This window comes from Manis pentadactyla, chromosome 3 (assembly GCF_030020395.1).
Source record: "Manis pentadactyla isolate mManPen7 chromosome 3, mManPen7.hap1, whole genome shotgun sequence".
NCBI classification, from domain to species: Eukaryota; Metazoa; Chordata; class Mammalia; order Pholidota; family Manidae; genus Manis; species Manis pentadactyla.
The window spans coordinates 211978191-211999558 of NC_080021.1; the positions used below are offsets into that span (position 1 = coordinate 211978191).

At 37.8% G+C, this 21368-nt stretch overlaps 1 protein-coding gene across 4 annotated transcripts in view; it reads right to left on the reverse strand.

Moving 5' to 3' along the window:
- The window catches only part of SCAI (suppressor of cancer cell invasion), a 138177-nt gene that overhangs the window by 68557 nt on the left and 48252 nt on the right, over positions 1–21368 (reverse strand). For all 4 annotated transcript variants that reach the window (XR_008996634.1, XR_005030579.2, XM_057499024.1 and 1 more), the window contains exon 3: positions 8605–8736. Coding sequence is in view for 2 of the 4 variants with exons in the window: in XM_057499024.1 (XP_057355007.1) it covers positions 8605–8736 (132 nt within the window). In the remaining 2 variants the exon portion in view is untranslated. The remainder of the gene's footprint in view (positions 1–8604; positions 8737–21368) is intronic.

Below are 21368 nucleotides of genomic sequence, written 5' to 3' on the forward strand. Positions count from 1 at the left end.
GGCTTTGTTATGTTACCCTGTTTCGTGAGGTCTGCTCTGTTCATGAGGTCTGTATGCAGTCTGGTGCGGCCTTCTTTCCTATTGCTGTTTTAGGGTTAGTTGTATTGACTATATTTTCGTACTCTACGTGGTTTGGGGAGGAGTTCTCTGTCTCACCTCTCATGCTGCCATCTTGAATCCCCTTACACCTTGATCTTGACTTCTAGTTTCCAGAATGTGAGACAATAAATTTCTGTTGTTTAAGCCATGTGGTCTGTGGTATTTTGTTATATGACAACCCTAGCAAATTCGTATGGTAAGTGATAAGGTACCCCTCAAATTCTGAAATACAGGTGGGTAAGGATAAATCACCAACAGCCCAAAGACCTGCAGACTACAGGAATCTGTACAGAAGAGACAGAAGAAACGAATGGGGATATCTGATGGACCTGTGAATAAGAGAACCCCAAATAGTCATTGAAAAGATAGTGGACCATTTTGAGTACAGAAGCTAAAAGTGGGAGGAATTTTGCCTGTGCCAAGAGCCACATGTGGCAACTGAGTATTTTAAATGTGACTAATCTGAACTGAAATGTAAGTGTAAAATGTTCAGTGTACTTCAAAGACATAGTATGAACAAAAGGAAAGTAAGAGATCTCAATAACTTTTTTATATTGACTACATGTTGAAAATATTTTGGATAGACTGGGTCAAATAAAATATTTAAATTACTTTTGCTTTTTTCCTTTTACATTTTTAAAAACCTGGCTACTAAAAAATTTTAAACCACTTTAAAAATTTTATTAGTCAATGCTTCTCTAGATCATGCGATTCAGATATCTACTGCACTCTGCCGGCAGTCTACCTCAAATGCAAGTGCAATTCTTTTGCATGGTAAGGCTTATAAAATGAAAGTATATATCACAGGCTTGTACAAACAGTTTAGGGTATTCTTTCTGAAAAAATGTACACCTTACTATTACCAGTTTGCAGAGATTGCCTCATGCAGAGTAGTAATTTTTTGAAGAAGGAGGAGAGAAAAGAGGGAACAGAAGGAAAAGGAAGCAGAGAGCAAGGTGAGGGAGGGGACAATGGAACGAATGTTAATTTCTCAGTTATCCTTTTCCATTTAGGAACCAGGGCATCCTAAATAAAGGCTCTTAGAGGAATCATTGTAGATGATTTCTTCTTTAATTTGAAATACTTGGGGCATATTTAATAAAAATAATTTTTGTAATTACTTTTATTTAAGACCATTACACTTCACTTCGGTGCACTTCTCTATAAATATATGTATTTATGGTCTCCAGAGATGATTTTGTTTTGTGTATTTGCTCCTCTGGAGTCAAATAAGTGACAGAAAGGCCTCTGCTATTTCAAAGCACCAAAAGTCATGGACATCACTGGTAGACACAGCTGTGTATCTCAAATACATGTCTCAAAATGCTGCCTTACATAATCCCAGGAAGTATTCCATTCTGCTTTGACAGTCTGAGTCACCATGGTAACTAGACTCTTACAAGCACTTGGGCTTTTGATCATTTTCTCACAGTATTCAAATCTATTTCTAACATTGTTCTCATTTCATTACTACTGTAACTACATGCAAGAGCTATTATAAGCAAAACACCATTCATTTTATCCATTTCTCACTCTCTGGACTATGTTTTCTTACACAGTGAGTAGAAAGAAGAGCTTATTTATTATGCACATATTATAAGAAGATATTTCCAGTCAAGAAAAATACTGTGTTAAGATATTCATGGCTGGGAAAATGAAAAGGTTCTGACAACTTGGATGAACAGCTTAATAAAAGGTGGAAAGACATGCTTTCAAAAATAAAAAAAGAATTTATTATATCCAAGTAAGACATTATACAGAAACTCTTAACACTTTCATGCACTGAAATGCACTTTTTTCATGCTGCTCACAGAATTAAAAAGTCCCACTGAGAGGGAACACAGGGTGGGTGCAGAGGCGCTGTATGTTCTATTTCCTTATCCAAGTATGAGCCACATGAATGTGTTCAGTTTGTAAAATAAATACTTATATTATGTGTACTTCCCTGCAAGTGTGTTACCCCACAATAATAAGTTGAATAACTGGTTTGTGAATGCAACCAAGAGAAAACACAAAGAAAAGCCAACCAACAGATGGGCACTAATGATGAAAGGAACACTGGGAATGAAGGACTCAAGTTCAAAGCTGATACTGACCCAGCTGGATTCCCACTTTTCTCCATTTCCCCAAGGTCCAAAGCTGGTCCAGAACCAGTACAACATATTCTTTGTTCTCTATAAGCACTATGATCCTGTTTTCTTTTCAGACCAACACAAATATAAGAGATGGGTGGGGGGCACAATCAAAAACTTTCTTTTCATTATTCCCAAAGAAATCTTTTCTTTCAAAAGGAATGTGGAAAAACTTTATCAATACTTGGAAGTAGAGAAGTGTTTAACTCACATACTTAAACAGCTACGCTGGAGAAGAAACGAGCGAATAGTGGGGGAGAAGAATGCCGCACACTTCCAGCCAATGCAGCACCATGGGGAATGGTACAGAATCACAGACCTGATAAGCAGAGGCCTTTCCAACCACTTTCCAATCAACGTTTAACACTGAACAAAACCTTTTCATTTATATAAATAAGCATAGAATATACACACATTCACATGCATCAGATATTGAGAAAATCAGCTGCCCAGAAGGGAGAGACCAAACTCAGCACTAAGAGCAGTCTCCATTAACAGTTAATATGGTTACAGAACATAAACTTAATACAGAATTTCTGATAAAATGAGATCATGTAAAACACAATTTTTACAATTTGCTTTTTTCAATTAACCATATATCATGGGCAACTTTTCATTTACAGCTCCACCAAAATCTTTTTAATAGTTCCACATTTTTATGTGTATGTATACAACAAATTTTCTTTAAAAATGAATGGGAAGAAAGAACATATGGCATGTGAACAGTCCCCAGGAATGGGTTGTTTTAATTTGTCTGATTTCTCTCAGACTGTTCAAGTTCATTTGGACAATATCCACCATATCATAGATAAGTTTTCACAAATGCCTAAGGTGCCTAACTGGTTTTCTTGGTTTCACTGCAGATGGCTAGTAATTACAGATATGCTTTGGTTATGTAACTATACTCCTATTATGTTAATGTGTGTGTGCAATTTAAGTAGTAGCTTAAAACCTATACATGCTGAAGTTACTCTACAAGAAGATATATCAAAGAAATAATCAATCTTCCCATGTTTTCTTCCGCCTGCTACTTCTATAGCTTTTCTTCTTCCTTCCTAATTACAACCCTTAAATAGAATTCGTGCCTCATATCAAATTTACCGAGTATCATAATTCTTCCAAGTGGTAAAGATACCTCAAGACAAATGCTGGGCATAGAAGCCACAGGGCATAAATATGCAAAGAAGTAAAAAGCTAACTTTTTCAAACAATAAGGCTTCTCTCTCACTTACCAACTTCACATTTCCCTGTATGGCCCCGGAAGATGACTGGTTAGCCAGAGACGGGTAAGATTCCTCAAGGGAGGAACAACCTAAGACAGGCACAGTCGCAGGGGGGCCATCAGGTGAGAAATTGGGGATCAACAGAGGTGAGGCTTAGAACCTCACCCCCCCTGTTCTGAGAGAAATCTTCTGCATACGTGGATGTCTTATTGCCCTTGTCTAGCTTGGATTAACACATAGTCTACAGGCACACACCTGATCATCTATGTGCTCTCTTACAACACTAAACTATGTTTTCTACCTTTATCTTGTATCTACCTACCACTTCAGCATTTTATTAAAAATAATAATAATAAAGAGAGAAATGTGGTATCCACATATAAATCAAGTATAAAAAACCAAATGAGTATTCATATTTGAACTGACTGTTTAGAGTTCATAATGCATGAGCAAAACCGAAAGTTTCTGTGATGACTGCCCTTGTACTGTTCACTATGTAACTTATTCATTATGTAAGAATTTGTTCTACATGTAAAAACTTGTTTGTTATGCCTCAGAAGATTGGAGACTGACAAAAATTAGGCTTGGGGTGGAATAATGATTGTACATTGAGCATTGACTCCCCTATACAGAATTTTATTGTCGTTAACAACCATTTGATCAATAAATATGAGAGATGCCCTCACAAAAAAAAAAAAAAAAAAAAAAAAAAAGGGACAGACTTCCAATGGTAAAATAAATTAGTAACCGGGATGTAATGTATAGCATAAGGAATATAGTCAAGATATTGTAACAGCTTGGTAGGGTGATAGCTGGAACCTAGAATTATGTATATAAATGTTCTACCACTGTGTTGTACACTTGAAACTCATGTAATGTTATACTGTATGTCAACTACCCTTCAATAAAAAATAATTATTAAAAAAAAAAAAAAAAATGAATGGGAAGAAAGAAGAACTAGTGGTCACCAGGGGGAGGAGTGCAGGAGGGTGGGTGGGGAGGGAGGGAGGAGGGGATTGAGGGTTATTATGTTGGTGCACATGGTGTGGGGGATCACAGGGAAGACAGTGTAGCACAGAGAGGGCAAGTAGTGAACCTGTGGCATCTTGCTACACTGATGGACAGTGACTGCATTAGAGTATGGGTGGGAACTTAATGGTATGGGTGAGTATAGTAACCATATTGTTTTTTTCATGTGAAACCTTTATAAGAGTGTATATCAATAATTACTTAATAAAAAAAATTTTTTTTAAATGAATGGGAAGAGAGTCAAAGTACTAATTTGTCATAGATGTGCACTGCCACTAGTCACAAACAAAACCAAAAGCATGCAAAGAATATATAAGCTTTATATATATATATATATATATATATATATATATATTAAAAAAACATTATTTTTATAGAAATAATTAGCCTTGTTTAAACTGCAGATAGCCCTTCACACAAAACAGTAGAAATAAATCTTGGTGGATCTGCTTACCACACTTCTAGGCCAAAATTTATCACTATTGGTATTATCAAATTTTGAAACAGCACATTAGAAAGGTACTACTCCACATTCGGGAGGCAATCAATATATTAATATAGCAAACACTTTCCAGGAAGCGATTTATGATATGGCAAGTTACATATATATGCTGACATAATTACTGATTTAACAAATGAAGGAAATTTCAAATCATTGGGACCTGTGTCATTATTTACTGAATATTTCAGAGAACAAAAGTCAAAAGGATTAATTTTTGAACCCAATATAGTCTTTAGTGTTCAAGTACTAAAATGAAATAGATATCCTAAGCATTTTACAATAAATTTCTCCAACAATAAATAGTCTGAAAGATCAGACCTCATACTTCTCCCTGTATGAGTTTCCTACTGTTCTCATAGACATGATTTCACTTTGTAATTACTTAAAAAATTAATAAAATTTGTGTGATATCTAAAATGTAACTTCAAAAAAAGATCAAAATGAGAATACATTTGAATTAGTAAAATTTATTTACACAGCCAAAAGAACACTTCAAAAAGAAGGTGAAATAGAACAATTCATTTTTAGGTAACAGTTGTTTTTGGTACTATATACCGTCATCATATGATACGATATACTGTGGCCAAAGATAAAGATGTACTTGAAAGTGATTTAAAAACTGTAGAATGCCCTGCGGAAGTATGTTCTGTGATTGTACTGTTCTTGTAGTTACAGAGCGATTTTCGTCCAGCAGAGGACAGCCTCTAGAAGAGACTACTTGAGTTTTACGATTCATTTTTTTCTTCAACATCAGATTAGGAAAATAGTTCCTTTTTAAGAAGAGAAATGCCACTGTACTGAAAGTGAAAAAATTCACTTCCATTTACAAATAGATCAAAATATGTCTTCTTTGAATATATAGAGAAGCTAGTTAAACTTTTGGTCAAATACTACCTAGTTTTGTAAAAAGAGCAGTATATCAAAAATTGCTAGTATGAAATGGTAAGACGGAATATGTCTGACATATGACAGACACATTTGAGACATTTTCTGAAAATGATCAGAAAAAGAATAGGGATGAAAATCAAAAGACAGTAGATGGTAATGGAGGATTTAGACTGGTTAGTCGATCTAAGCATTACAAGTATAAACAAGGACAGAGAACAAAGAATAAGGAAGAAGAAAGAAAAATATGAAAAAAACACAATAATCAATTGAGAAAAATACTTTTCTGATAAAAAAAATGCCCAAGACTTCATACTATACGCAAAGGTTAACTCAAAATGCTTCACAGACTTAAATGTAAAAGCTAAAATCATAAAACTCATAGAAGAAAGCAGGAGTAAATCCTGACTTCAGGTTAGGGAATGATTTCTTAGACATGACACCAAAAGAATGACAAGTTGGACTACATTAAATTGAAAGCTTTTGTGCTTTAAAGGACATCATCGACTAAGTGAAGGGACAATCCACAGAAGGGGAAAACATACATTTGCAAATCATAACATCTTTTAAGGTACTTGCATCTAGAATATACAGAAAACAACTACAATTCAAAAATTAGGAAGATAAATAACCCAATATGAAAAATGATCAAAGGATTAGAACAGACATTTCTCCAAAGAAGACATAAAAAAGGCCAAAGCACATGAAAAGATGGTCAACACCATTAGTCATTAGGGAAATGCAAATTAAAACCACAAGGAGATATAATTTCACACACACTAGGATGGCTAACGTCAAAAAGACAGACAATAACAGTGTTGATGAGGATGTAGGAAAACTGGAACCTTCATATATTGCTGGTGGAGGTGGGTAGCTTCTTTGAAAACAGTCTGGATTTCCTCTAAAGGTTAAATATAATTATATGACCCAGCAATTTCAATCCAAGGTATATACTCCAGAGTAATAAAAATGTACGTCCACACAAAATGTTATCCACAAATATTCATAGTAGCATTATTCATAACAGCCAAAAAGTGCAAAATAACTCAAATGTCTATCAACTGATGATTGGATAAACAAAATGTGGTAAATCTGTACAATGGAATATTAATCTGTAATAAAAGAAACAAAGTACTGATACATGTTACTACATGGATGAACCTCAAAAACATGCTAAGTGAAAGAAGTGAGTCACAAAAGATCACATGCTGTTTGATTCCACTTATATGAAATGTTCGAAACAGGTAAATCCATAAAGACAAAGTAGATTCGTGGTTGCCATGGGTCAGGGACTGGGGGAACAGAGGGTCACTGCTAATGGGTATGGGGTTTCTTTGGGGGGTAATTACAATGTTCTAAAATTAGATTGTGGTGATAGTACACAAGTCTATAAATATACCAAACTATCCACTTTGAATGGGTGAATTTTATTTTATGAAATACAGCTTCATAAACTGGAGTGACAGGAAGGTGGAGGGGAAGGGGAATGGAAGGGAGGCATCACTTGAACTTTTTCGATTGCTTTACTTAATACAGGCACACAGAGGTATGTGGGAAATTTGCTTAACAGATATGTTAAATCTGAGGCTAGCAGGAAGTAGAAGGTGGCCATGGGTTTTGTATTTTTATAATTTCCTTACAGAGTATTTGAGAGCAGGCACAGTTAGTTTTATCTTTGAACTATCTGTACCTAATACAGAATTGTATGTGGGACACACTGGGGATCAAATAAATGCTGAATAAATAAGATATACCTGGATAATAATGGGGAACCAAGAAATAAAAGTCTCAATATGCAAATTTAAAAGGTTCGTAATATTTTAGAAATAAAGAAGACTTAAAACCTAGGCCTACTGGGATCATTTTCTGAATTACAATAGTCAAAGAAAATTCTTTAAAAAAGATGCAATTAATCTGTAAAGCAAAAGCTGATCTCGAAGATATCTTCCGTAGCACAAAAGAGGAAGCAGCCGAGTGGAGAAGTTAAGAACAGTGTCTTTGGCTGGAATCCTTCATTTAAAAAATGTTCATGAAGCACCTAATATGTGCACGACCCTGGCTTAGATACTAGAGAAGAGTGACAAACAGGGTCCCATTTTTAGGGATATTTCATTTTAATGAAGGAAGACACCATAAGCAAATAAATAAGATCACCTGAAATCATGATGAGTTTTTATAAGGAAATTAAATGACTATAGGGCTGTGAAAGTAACTGAAAATGTAGATAAAGTGGTCATAGAGAGGATTTATTACATGACCTTCTATTACCTTTTCAGTTGTAAAGCTTTTTTTTTTTAAAGAAACACTAACTTCAATACCCCAATATTGAATATGTAAATTGGGTATGATATGGAGTAATGTATGTAAAACCATCTAACAAATAAGTAGTCTATAAATACACCAAACCATTTAATTATCAAGGTTGTATGGGTCAATTTTATTTTATGAAATACAGCTCCATAAACTGGAGCGGCAGGAAGGTGGAGGGGAAGGGGAAGGGAAGGGGAAACATCACTTTCAACTTGAGTAAAACAATGTAAATTATTCTCCTTTCCTATTGTTTTATTCATCTGAGAATAAAGACACAGTGTCAAAGAAGAAAAGTGTTAACTTCTAGTATAGATATTTATATAACATTTTATCCATAACTTTCAGAAACATACTACACATCAGCAATGGGAAAAAAAAAAAATACAGAGCCAGAGAAAAGTATAAGACATCAAGACTCACTAACCTTAACCCATTGAACAGTTGCTTAGATTTATCCAGAAGATAACAAAAATCTGTAACTGTTTTCCTCTCTCCCTGTGGGATGTCATCTTCAGCACCTCCAGAGGACATGATTTCTTTAAGAGCAAATTCAGTCCTATAAGAAAGCATACATTCATTTACCCAGTAGGTGAAAATAAAAAGAGAAACAAACATTGGTTGTATCATCTGATAGCATTTTTTTTCAAAATACATATAGAGAATTCTTTTGACTACAGTCAAATCATCAAAATAATTTAAATATAGATGGTGTGGGAAAATAGATGATCTCATACTGTTGGTGCGAATGTAAAATGGCACATCTGTACTGGAAAGCAATTTTTATAATATTCCTTCATCTAATATTATTTCAATACCTACTGTGCTCCAGGCACTCCTCTACATGGTTAAGAATAAAAAATGATGTCCCTTTTGACCTGCCTATTCTGTAAGTCCATTCTGTAAATCCATCCTAGAAAATGATCCAACAAATGTTAAACATTCTATCCATGTAAATATTTATTTCAGTATCATAATATTTAAAAACTGATGACAATCTAAAAGAATCAGAGAGGGAAAGGGCTAAGTACTTCATAGAACACCAACAACTGCCCTTTACCCCATCATTAACTTAAAAATAAAATTTAAGATGATAAGGAAATAATATGGAGACATCTCAATATAAAAGGGATATAAAGAATCAAACACACACACACACACACAGACACACACACACGTATATTAAAGCTCTATTTTCTTTATTTTTTGTTATCATTAATCTACGATTACATGAAGAACATTATGTTTACTAGACTCCCCCCTTCACCAAGTACCCCCCTCACACACCCCATTACAGTCACTATCCATCAGCGTGGATTCACTACTTGTCTTCCCTGTGTTGCACAGCCCTCCCCATGCCCCCCTTACATGCTAATTATACATGCTAATCGTAATACCCCCTTGCTTCCCCCCCTTATCTCTCCCTTCTCACCCATCCTCCCCAGGCCCTTTCCCTTTAGTAACTGTTAGTCCATTCTTGGGTTCTGTGAGTCTGCTGCTGTTTTGTTCCTTCAGTTTTTATTTATTCTTATACTCCACATATGAGTGAAATCATTTGATACTTGTCTTTCTCGGCCTGGCTTATTTCCCTGAGCATAATACCCTCTAGCTCCATCCATGTTGTTGCAAATGGTAGGATTTGTTTTCTTCTTATGGCTGAATAATATTCCATTGTGTATATGTACCACCTCTTCTTTATCCATTCATCTACTGATGGACACTTAGGTTGCTTCCATTTCTTGGCTATTGTAAATAGTGCTGCAATAAACATAGGGGTGCATATGTCTTTTTCAAAGTGGGCTGCTGCATTCTTAGGGTAAATTTCTAGGAGTGGAATTCCTGGGTCAAATGGTATTTCTATTTTGAGCTTTTTGAGGAACCTCCATACTGCTTTCCATAATGTTGAACTAATTTACATTCCCACTAGCAGTGTAGGAGGGTTCCTCTTTCTCCACAACCTCGCCAACATGTGTTGTTGTTTGTCTTTTGGATGGTGGCGATCCTTACTGGTGTGAGGTGATATCTCATTGTGGTTTTAATTTGCATTTCTCTGATGACTAGCAATGTTGAGCATCTTTTCATGTGCCTGTTGGCCATATGAATTTCTTCTTTGGAGAAGTGTCTGTTCAGCTCCTCTGCCCATTTTTTAATTGGATTATTTGCTTTTTGTTTGTTGAGGTGCGTGAGCTCTTTATATATTTTGGATGTCAACCTTTTATAGGATCTGTCATTTATGAATATATTCTCCCATACTGTAGGGTACCTTTTGGTTCTACTGATGGTGTCCTTTGCTATACAGAAGTTTTTCAGCTTGATGTAGTCCCACTTGTTCATTTTTGCTTTTGTTTCCCTTGCCCATGGAGATATGTTCATGAAGAAGTCACTCATGTTTATGTCCAAGAGATTTTTCCCTACGTTTTTTTCTAGGAGTTTTATGGTTTCATGACTTACATTCAGGTCTTTGATCCATTTCGAATTTACTTTTGTGTATGGGGTTAGACAGTGATCCAGTTTCATTCTCCTACATGTAGCTGTCCAGTTTTGCCAGCACCATCTGTTAAAGAGACTGTCATTTCCCCATTGTATGTCCATGGCTCCTTTATCATACATTAATTGACCATATACGTTTGGATTAATGTCTGGAGTCTCTATTCTGTTCCACTGGTCTGTGGCTCTGTTCTTGTGCCAGTCCCAAATTGTCTTGATTACTGTGGCTTTGTAGTAGAGCTTGAAGTTGGGGAGCAAGATCCTCCCCACTTTATTCTTCCTTCTCAGGATTGCCTTGGCTATTTGGGGTCTTTGGTGTTTCCATATGAATTTTTGAACTATTTGTTCCAGTTCATTGAAGAATGCTCTTGGTAATTTGATAGGGATTGCATCAAATCTGTATATTGCTTTGGGCAGGATGGCCATTTTGACGACATTAATTCTTCCTAGCCAAGAGCATGGGATGAATTTCCATTTGCTAGTGTCCTCTTTAATTTCTCTTAAGAGCGTCTGGCTCCTGCATTCTTAGGGTAAATTCCTAGGAGTGGAATTCCTGGGTCAAATGATATTTCTATTTTGAGTTTTTTGAGGAACCTCCATACTGCTTTCCACAATGGTTGAACTAATTTACATTACCACCAGCAGTGTAGGAGGGTTCCCCTTTCTCCACAACCTCGCCAACATTTGTTGTTGTTTGTCTTTTGGATGTTGGTCATCCTTACTGATGTGATGATCTAGCTTTTTTTATACAAACCTGCTTGAACCTGAAGTTTAGGGGCTATATTCTTATAATATAGAGAAAAAGTTTCTCATACTTACAAAGGTGAAATAAAAACTGTGTAATTGCTGAAATGATAGGATAAGAGAAAGATTTATAGAATTCAGTCCTACTACTCCCAAAAAACTAACCATAATCTTATGAAACCAATCTCAAAGTGACACGAATGCCATATTTTAAAATCAAGCTGAGAAATGCAAATAGTTCTTCATACTGGATCATCCCCATTAAGAAAGAAGAATTTAATTAACTCTCCTGGTAGAGAGTAAAACTAGTCTGAGGAGCATAGAGCCGTATTTCCTAAAGCTGGCTGGTTATCCTGGAGTTTTTTTGTTTTTGATTTTTTTTTAATGATTTCTAAGACCTACTTCCAAATATTGTGGTTCAGGAAGGCTAGGATTCTGTATTTTTAAAAATTATTTTTGCCATTTCTGATGATTAATTCATTTGAAAAATCACTGTCTTAATAGGATTAAAAAGATGATTTAAAAAAATTTTACTTTTTATATATATTTTTTACTTTCTCCTTACCTTTTTAAATAATGGATGTGCATTAAAAATAATGGACTAATCAGTCCTGGGGGAAAAGTTTCCATGAAAATGAGATCATGTACTCTCAGATCATCCACATCTAAAAATGGTTGGCTGCCTAGTTAGCAATCATGTAGAGCCCTGGAAGAAGGAATAATATTTCTGAGTGTCTATACTTGAACTCAGTTCTAGAATGACTATAAATAGCAACCTTCTTTAGCATCATAGTGTACATAGTAGGAGCTTAGAAATATTTTTTAAGTTAAAAAATGATAAGTGCTGTAGGATTTTATGAATATCTGCTAGATAAGCTACACAGCCCTGTGCAAAATAAGACTGCATCACAGACTCTAGAAAGGTCTGGATTTTAGGGGGTATAAAAATGAAGAAGAGACAGGAGAAGGGGAAGAAGAAAAGCAAGAAGACAAAGAAGGATTTTCCCCAAGAATTTTAGTACCAACCTAATAAGCTATTTCATGAATCTGTCCATTTTCTTTTTACTATCCTAAGTCAATTTCATCTATACTGGAACCTCAAGGACTGGTTTTCCCTACTTTCATTATTGAACCCCTTACTTCAGCCTTTATGTAGCAGCCAGAGTAATCTTCGTAAAGGTCTTCAAGATAGAGCCAGTGACCAAATAAATAAGTTCAGAAGTCAAATGGATGAGATTCTAGGGATCAGAAATGGCAGCCACAGCACCTACCTTAATCTTTTCAGGCTTCTAGAAAATGCTACACACTGAGTGGTTTAAAAACAACAGAAATTTACTTCTCACAGTTCCGGAGACTGGAAATCCAAGATCAGGGTGCCAGCATGGTCAGATGAGGGCTCTCTTCCAGGTGACATGCTTGTTTCCTCATGTGGTGGGAAGACCTTTATGGAACTCTCTGGAGCCCTTTTATAAAGGCATTAATCCCTTGAGGTTCCACCCTCATAACTTAAGCACCTCCAAACGGCCCCAACTACTAATGCTGTTACCTTTGTGGGTTAGGATTTCAATATATGCATTAGGGGGTGGGGGGGTTGGAACACACATCATACCACAGCAGCACTCTTAACTGGACATCCTTAACGAAAGTCTTCTGGTGGTGTGACCTTGGCGGTAATTCCAGATCTCTTGATTCCCTTAGTTTCAGCCTGTTTTCTGAACTAGATTCTCCAATCTTTCTATCAGTGCTGTGAGGTACTTGACAACCTTCCAATAAATTTCTTGTCTGCTTAAGCTGGCCAGAATTTGGGCCTATAATTCTCAACCATGGACCTTTCATGGAACAATGCCATACCCTTTTATCTTTCTTAAAAATAACCTGTTTTTAAAAAAGGTTTAACCTCCCCAAAATGGGTATAAATAAAAAGCTGAAATTCTAGACGGTGGAGCCAAGATGGTGGCATGAGTAGGACAGTGGGACTCTCCTCCCAAAAACATATATATTTTTGAAAATACAACAAATACAACTATCCCTGAAAGAGAGACCAGAAGACACAGGACAACAGCCAGACTACATCCACACCTGCGAGAACCCAGCGCCTGGTGAAGGGGGTAAGATACAAGCCGCAGCCCGGCGGGACCCGAGGCCCCTCATCCCAGCTCCTGGCGGGGGGAGAGGAGTCGGAGCGGGGAGGGAGAGGGAGCCCAGGACTGCTAAACACCCAGCCCTAGCCATCCGCACCAGAGCGCAGACACACAGTGCATGTGTGGGGTGCTGGAAACTAGGGAAGCAGGACAGTAAGACCTGTGAGCCTGTCCCGAAGCCGGCACCGTGGGGACATAGAAAAGCGAGTGCTTTTTGAAAGTCTTAAAGGGACAGGGACCCCACTGCTGGATGGAAGCATCCCGGGTCACAGTCCAGAGCTGGAAATTCCAGGGAACTCCGGGTGCACTAACCCCTGGGCAACAGCTCTGAGACCCCTCACAGAGGTAAACAGCCAAAGAGCCCCCCCGTCCATTACCCCTCCGGGGCCCCGCCATAGCAGAGCAGAAGCCTGAGGCTGCCACGCCCACAGCAAGGGAGCTTCCTCCATACCGGCTGGGCAAGATACAGAGACCCAGTCTACATGCAATTGCCCAACACAAGCCACTAGGGGATCGCAGTTGTCCCAGTAAAGAAAGGCCAGGAGCCAAGTGGAAAGAGTCCTGACTCTCCCAACTGACAGACGAGTCAACAGCACACCACTGCACCTATCAACATGAAAAGGCAAAAAAATTTGATCTAGACAAGACTAATCCAGACAGCTTCAACACCTTTTACATCTTCCTCTGAGAAGGAACCTGGGGAGATAGATTTAACCAATCTTCCTGAAAAAGAATCAAAACAAAAGTCATAACCATGCTGATGGACGTGCAGAGAAATATGCAAGAACTAAGGAGGGAGAATACAGAAATAAAACAATCTCTGGAAGGACTTCAAAACAGAATGGACGAGATGCAAGACACCATTAATGGACTAGAAAACACAGAACAGGAACGCAGAGAAGCTGATGCAGAGAGAGATAAAAGGATCTCCAGGAATGAAAGAATTTTAAGAGAACTGTGTGACTATCGAAATGGAACAATATCCGCATTATAGGGGTACCAGAAGAAGAATAAAGAGAAAAAGGGATAGAAAGTGTCTTTGAAGAAATAATTGCTGAAAACTTCCCCAAACTAGGGGAGGAAATGGCCTCTCAGACCACAGAGGTACATAGAACTCCCATGACAAGGGATCCAAGGAGAGCAACACCAAGACACATAATAATTAGAATGGCAAAGATCAAAGACAAGGACAAAGTATTAAAGGCAGCCAGAGAGAAAAAAAAGGTCACCTACAAAGGAAAACCCATCAGGCCATCATCAGACTTCTCAACAGAAACCCTACAGGCCAGAAGAGAATGGCATGATATACTTAATGGAATGAAACAGAAGGACCTCGAACCAAGAATACTGTATCCAGCACGATTATCATTTAAATATGAAGGAGGGATTAAACAATTCCCAGACAAGCAAAAGTTGAGGGAATTTGCCTCCCACAAACCACCTCTACAGGGCATCTTACAGGGATTGCTCTAGATGGGAGCACTCCTAAAAAGAGCACAGAACAAAACATCCAAAATATGAAGAAGGGAGGAGGAGGAATAAGAAGGGAGAGAAATAAAGAATCAATCAGACTGTGTTTATAATAGCTCAATAAGAAAGTTAAGTTAGACAGTAAGATAGTAAAGAAGCTAACCTTGAACCTTTGGTAACCACAAACTTAAAGCCTGCAATGGCAATAAGTACATAGCTCTCAATAATCACCCTAAATGTAAATGGACTGAATGCACCAATCAAAAGACATAGAGTAACAGAATGGATAAAAAAGCAAGACCCATCCATATGCTGCTTACAAGAGACTCACCTCAAACCCAAAGACGTGCACAGACTTAAAGTCAAGGGATGGAAAAAGATATTTCATGCAAACAACAGAGAGAAAAAAGCAGGTGTTGCAATACTAGTATGAGACAAAATAGACTTCAAAATAAAGAAAGTAACAAAAGATAAAGAAGGACATTACATAATGATAAAGAGCTCAGTCCAACAAGAGGATATAACCATTATAAATATATATGCACCCAATACAGAAGCACCAACATATGTAAAACAAACACTAACCGAATTAAAGGAGGAAATAGAATGCAATGCATTCATTTTGGGAGACTTCAACACACCACTGACTCCAAAGGACAGATCCACCAGACAGAAAATAAGTAAGGACACAGAGGCACTGAACAACACACTAAAACAGATGGATCTAATAGACATCTATAGAACTCTACATCCAAAAGCAACAGGATACACATTCTTCTCACGTGCACATGGAACATTCTCCAGAATAGACCATATACTAGGCCACAAAAAGAGCCTCAGTAAATTCCAAAAGATTGAAATCCTACCAACCAACTTTTCAGACCACAAAGGCATAAAACTAGAAATAATTGTACAAAGAAAGCAAAAAAGGCTCACAAACACATGGAGGCTTAACAACATGCTCCTAAATAATCAATGGATCAATGACCAAATCAAAATGGAGATCCAGCAATATATGGAAACAAATGACAACAACAACACAAAGCCCCAACTTCTGTGGGACACAGCAAAAGCAGTCTTACGAGGAAAGTATATAGCAATCCAGGCATATTTAAAGAAGGAAGAGCAATCCCAAATGAATGGTCTAATGTCACAATTATTGAAATTGTAAAAAGAAGAACAAATGAGGCCTAAGTTCAGCAGAAGGAGGGACATAATAAAGATCAGAGAAGAAATAAATAAAATTGAGAAGAATAAAACAATAGCAAAAATCAATGAAACCAAGAGCTGGTTCTTTGAGAAAATAAACAAAATAGATAAGCCTCTAGCCAGACTTATTAAGAGAAAAAGAGAGTCAACACACATCAACAGAATCAGAAACGAGAAAGGAAAAATGACGACGGACCCCACAGAAATACAAAGAATTATTAGAGAGTACAATGAAAACCTATATGCTAACAAGCTGGGAAACCTAGGAGAAATGAACAACTTCCTAGAAAAATACAACCTTCCAAGACTGACCCAGAAAGAAATAGAAAATCTAAACAGACCAATTACCAGCAACGAAATTGAATCGGTAATCAAAAAACTACCCAAGAACAAAACCACTGGGCCAGATGGATTTACCTCGGAATTTTATCAGACATACAGAGAAGACATAATACCCATTCTCCTTAAAATTTTCCAAAAAATAGAAGAGGAGGGAATACTCCCAAACTCATTCTATGAAGCCAACATCACCCTAATACCAAAACCAGGCAAAGACCCCACCAAAAAAGAAAACTACAGACCAATATCCCTGATGAACGTAGATGCAAAAATACTCAACAAAATATTAGCAAACCAAATTCAAAAATACATCAAAAGGATCATACACCATGACCAAGTGGGATTCATCCCAGGGATGCAAGGATGGTACAACATTCGAAAATCCATCATCATCATCCACCACATCAACAAAAAGAAGGACAAAAACCACATGATCATCTCCATAGATGCTGAAAAAGCATTCGACAAAATTCAACATCCATTCATGATAAAAACTCTCAACAAAATGGGCATAGAGGGCAAGTACCTCAACATAATAAAGGCTATATATGATAAACCCACAGCTAACATCATACTGAACAGCGAGAGGCTAAAAGCTTTTCCCCTGAGATCAGGAACAAGACAGGGAGGCCCACTCTCCCCACTATTATTCAACATGGTACTGGAGGTCCTAGCCACGGCAATCAGACAAAACAAATAAATACAAGGAATCCAGATTGGTAAAGAAGAAGTCAAACTGTCACTATTTGCAGATAACATGATATTGTACATAAAAAACCCTAAAGACTCCACACCGAAACTACTAGAGCTAATATCGTAATTCAACAAAATTGCAGGATACAAAATTAACATACAGAAATCTGAGGCTTTCCTATACACTAACAATAAACTAATAGAAAGAGAAATCAGGAAGACAATTCCATTCACAATAGCATCAAAAAGAATAAAATACCTAGGAAAAAGCTGAAATTCTAAATACTATTCACATCACCAACCTCTTAAAAACAGCTTTCAAATGAACAATTAGTTTTACTTATTACTTGATTGAGTCCAACATTCTACCTACAGATCTTGTGTATGGGCAGCTAAATATGGCTGAAGAAACACACATGATCCTACTGATTAGTCTCATTTTCAACTTGCAACCTAAAAATAGTCACTTCCACCACATTTCCCAAGTCCATTCACTCTCTACCTTCCTAGAGCACTATTCCATATTTCACACCTTCTTCCTTCCTCAAACATCCAACACTCATCCACCATCCTCACTTTCAGCTGATGGCAACTGTTCCATATTTCACTGAAAAACAGTCAATCAGGAAAGATCTTCCACACAGTGTGCCCAGCCACACATGCACCAAACCACATGTATCTGTAACCGTAGCATTCCTCTGTCTTCCTATCACCTTGGTTGAAATGACTGTTACTACTAAGGCCAATGCCTCTATGTGTGCCTTAGCTCTCACAGCCATATCGTTATTCGAGGACATCAGTCCAGCAACTGTTCTTTCTACAGCATCACCAATCACCTCCCCGATACTGCACAATTAGCATCAGCACTCAAAGAGGATGGATTATCTTCCAACATCAATATCCCTCACATCCGCCTCTAGCTCTCATGCTATCTCTCTACTCTCCTTCTCCTTCACAGCAGAAGTCTTTAAAAGATGGGTCTGTATAGCTGCCTTCAATTCATCTCCCCTGCTCTGTTAAACACATACCAATCCACTCTATTCACATTATTCCACTGAAGCTCTACATGTGAATAGTGATGATCTCCATGCTGGTAATCCAACAGGCAATTCTCAGTCCTCATCTTATGTTACTTACAAACACCACCCAACACAATTGGTCATTCTCCTCTTCTTGAATACTCCTACTTGTCTTCTAAGTCATTACTTGCTCCTCTTACCTCACTAGCTTCTCCTTCTCAGGTCTCCACTGGTGGTTCACCTCATCACCAAAACCTAAAATGCTGGAGTGCTCCAGACCCCAAACCTCTGAGATGTTCTCTTCTCGTTCCACAGGTGACAGTATGCATCCTCACAGCTTTAAATACTGACTCTACACTGACAGTTCCCAAATTTAAATTGACAGACTGGGCTTCTCTCCTACATTCGAGTCTCCATTATCAACTTCCTATTTGACATCTCTATCTGGATGTCTAATTCAGAGTCCTAACTTAATACATCAATACTTAATCCCAGCTATTCCCCCCGCAAAATCTACTGTGTTCATAGTCCTCTCCTTCCTAGCTAAAGGCAACTCCACTCTTCCAGTCACTCAGGTGCAGTTCCTTCCAAACAGAGCAATGTGATATTTTAAACTGTACATCAGATTCTGGCACTTTTCAGCTCAAAACCTTCACATGGCCTCTCATCTCATTCTGAGAAGATCTCAAAGTCTTAACAATGGCTTACAAGGTCTTATATGACTGACCACCACTATTATGTCCAAGACTTTTTCTCCTCCTATCCTCAGTCATTCTGGTCTAGCCACACTGGCCTTCTCAAACATGCCAACACACTGCACATGCTTGCCACAGGGCTGTTTTGGTACTTGCTGTAATCTCAGCCTAGAATCTTCTTCCCCAAAATATCTGTGCAGCTAGTCCTACCAATTCACTCTTATCTTTGGCCAAATCACCTCAGAGAAGTCTTCCCTGACCACTCTATATAAAACAGAAACACCCCTCCTTATATTACATTATTTTCCTCTCAAGTAATTATAACCATCTGACATATTGTAGATTTACTTATTTATTGTCTGTCACCAAATACAACATAAGTTCCTGAGGAAGGGACTTTTTTGTCATTTCCCCATCCTCAGAACCTTAATAGAGCCTGACTCATAATAGTTGCTCAAAAAATTATTGTGGAAGGAATGATCAAGTAAATTTTACCTTTTTAAATTATAAAATTTTAAAATACATGAACTAATTATTTCACACTTACAAAAAGTTGTAATAGACATAGAGGTATGCCACCAAGATCTCCCTTCAAGGAAGACCTTGGCGTCCCTGTTGCTATGCACACTGTCAGACGGCTCAGGGATCACCTCTGCAGAGCTGCCTCCCCCAAGGTCACGTTCCTCCCAAGGGAAACCACATCAATAAGTGATGCAGGCAAGGGTATAATGGCCTAGCCATTTCAGTCCGGTGCAGGACAGTGCTAAACGGCCGCTTTAATTCCACAGCTCCCTGTGGAATCAGCCAAGACTGTTACTCAGGACAGCATCATAGTCAACTTCTCCTGCCAAATCCTGCCTCCTTCTCATCCTTCCACAGGTGCTGAACGTAAGGGCACTCTCTAAGATGCTGTGACACAGTTAACAAGAAAGTACATTTTGTTAAAACTAAAAACAAACAAACCAACAAAATACATCTCCACAAAGTAGAAAATGAAAATCCATGTAATAAATAGCCCTACAATACAGGTTTTCTCCTTCTACAGAAATGGTTGCATAATAAAAGAGTCCCCAGTAAAAACTATCTTCCATGCATTCATATGTGGCCATATAACTAAGTTATAGCCATTGGGATTTGAACTGAAGAAATGCATATAAATTCCAGAACTTTTCCTTGAAATTAATGTGATCTTTTCTTCCGATGTTCCCCCCTTTTTTTGAATGGGAATATGGAGATAATATTGAGCATTCCAAACCGTGCAGGTGTGGGCCATAACTTAGAGATGACAGAGCAACAAAAGGAGCCTAGAACCCTGTGGAGCCACCAGACTAGCCCGAGGCTGCTTAAATTAGGTTACATGAGAAAGAAATAAACCCCTATCTTGTTGAATCCTCTATAACTTCCCAGCAGTCCTTAAGCAATGACCAATGGGGATCGGAGTATAAAGGCTCTCCCTTCTTCCTTTGTCTCTGATAGTGACAGCTGTTAGATATAAGCTCCAGAACTCTCTTGCAGGACTGAGCCACAGCTGTCCCCCATGGGGCTTTGTTTGATCCTTGCTACATCCTTGCTTTGCTACAGCCTCCTTCTCTCTTCCCAGTCCTACTTCCTCAGTTCCTACCAGTTCCCCTAAAACTCTTCCTAGTAAGTCAGTTTTTCATGAAACCTCATCCCAAGTTCTGCTTCTGGGGAATCCAACCAGAGGCAATATTTATGGGATGCCCAGTGAGTACCATCTCATTCCCTAGGTTTCGTCACAGTTAATAATTGTATACCCTTCCAACCTCTTTGTATAATCAAATATATGGTGGTTCTCTTATATGAAAATGGAATTTTATGATATAAACAATGCACTGTCTTTTTCACTTAAAATATTTCATGGACCTTATATTCCATGACAGCAGAATATATATACCTCCAACTATCTTTCAATATGCACAGTTGCCTATGATTTAAAGTCTAAATAAATATCAACAACACCTTTGGGTGGGAGAAGTGAACAAAGAATTTAAAAAGGTGGGAAACACCTTTGGTTTGTCTCTGCAATTCTGCTCAATATACATTGATCTGTTTAGGTTCCCAGACCCAATTCCAGAGGGTGTGTACACAGTAGGGAGTTTTCCCATGAACAACACGAAGCAATTCTCCAACACTGGATTCCCCAGTTTAAGGGTTCAGTCCCATAAGACTGCCCTCCACCCCCACTCCAGACACCAGTTGCAAGCTGCAGGCTATTACTGGGCTTCTGATCTACCTGCTGCATATTGGAGGCTCTGAAGATCTCCCCCTTGGGTTCAATTCATTTGTTAGAGAAGCTCACAGAACGTGTGAAACCATCTACGTTTACCAGTTTAATAAAGGATACAAGTTAACAGCCAGATGAAGAGATATCTA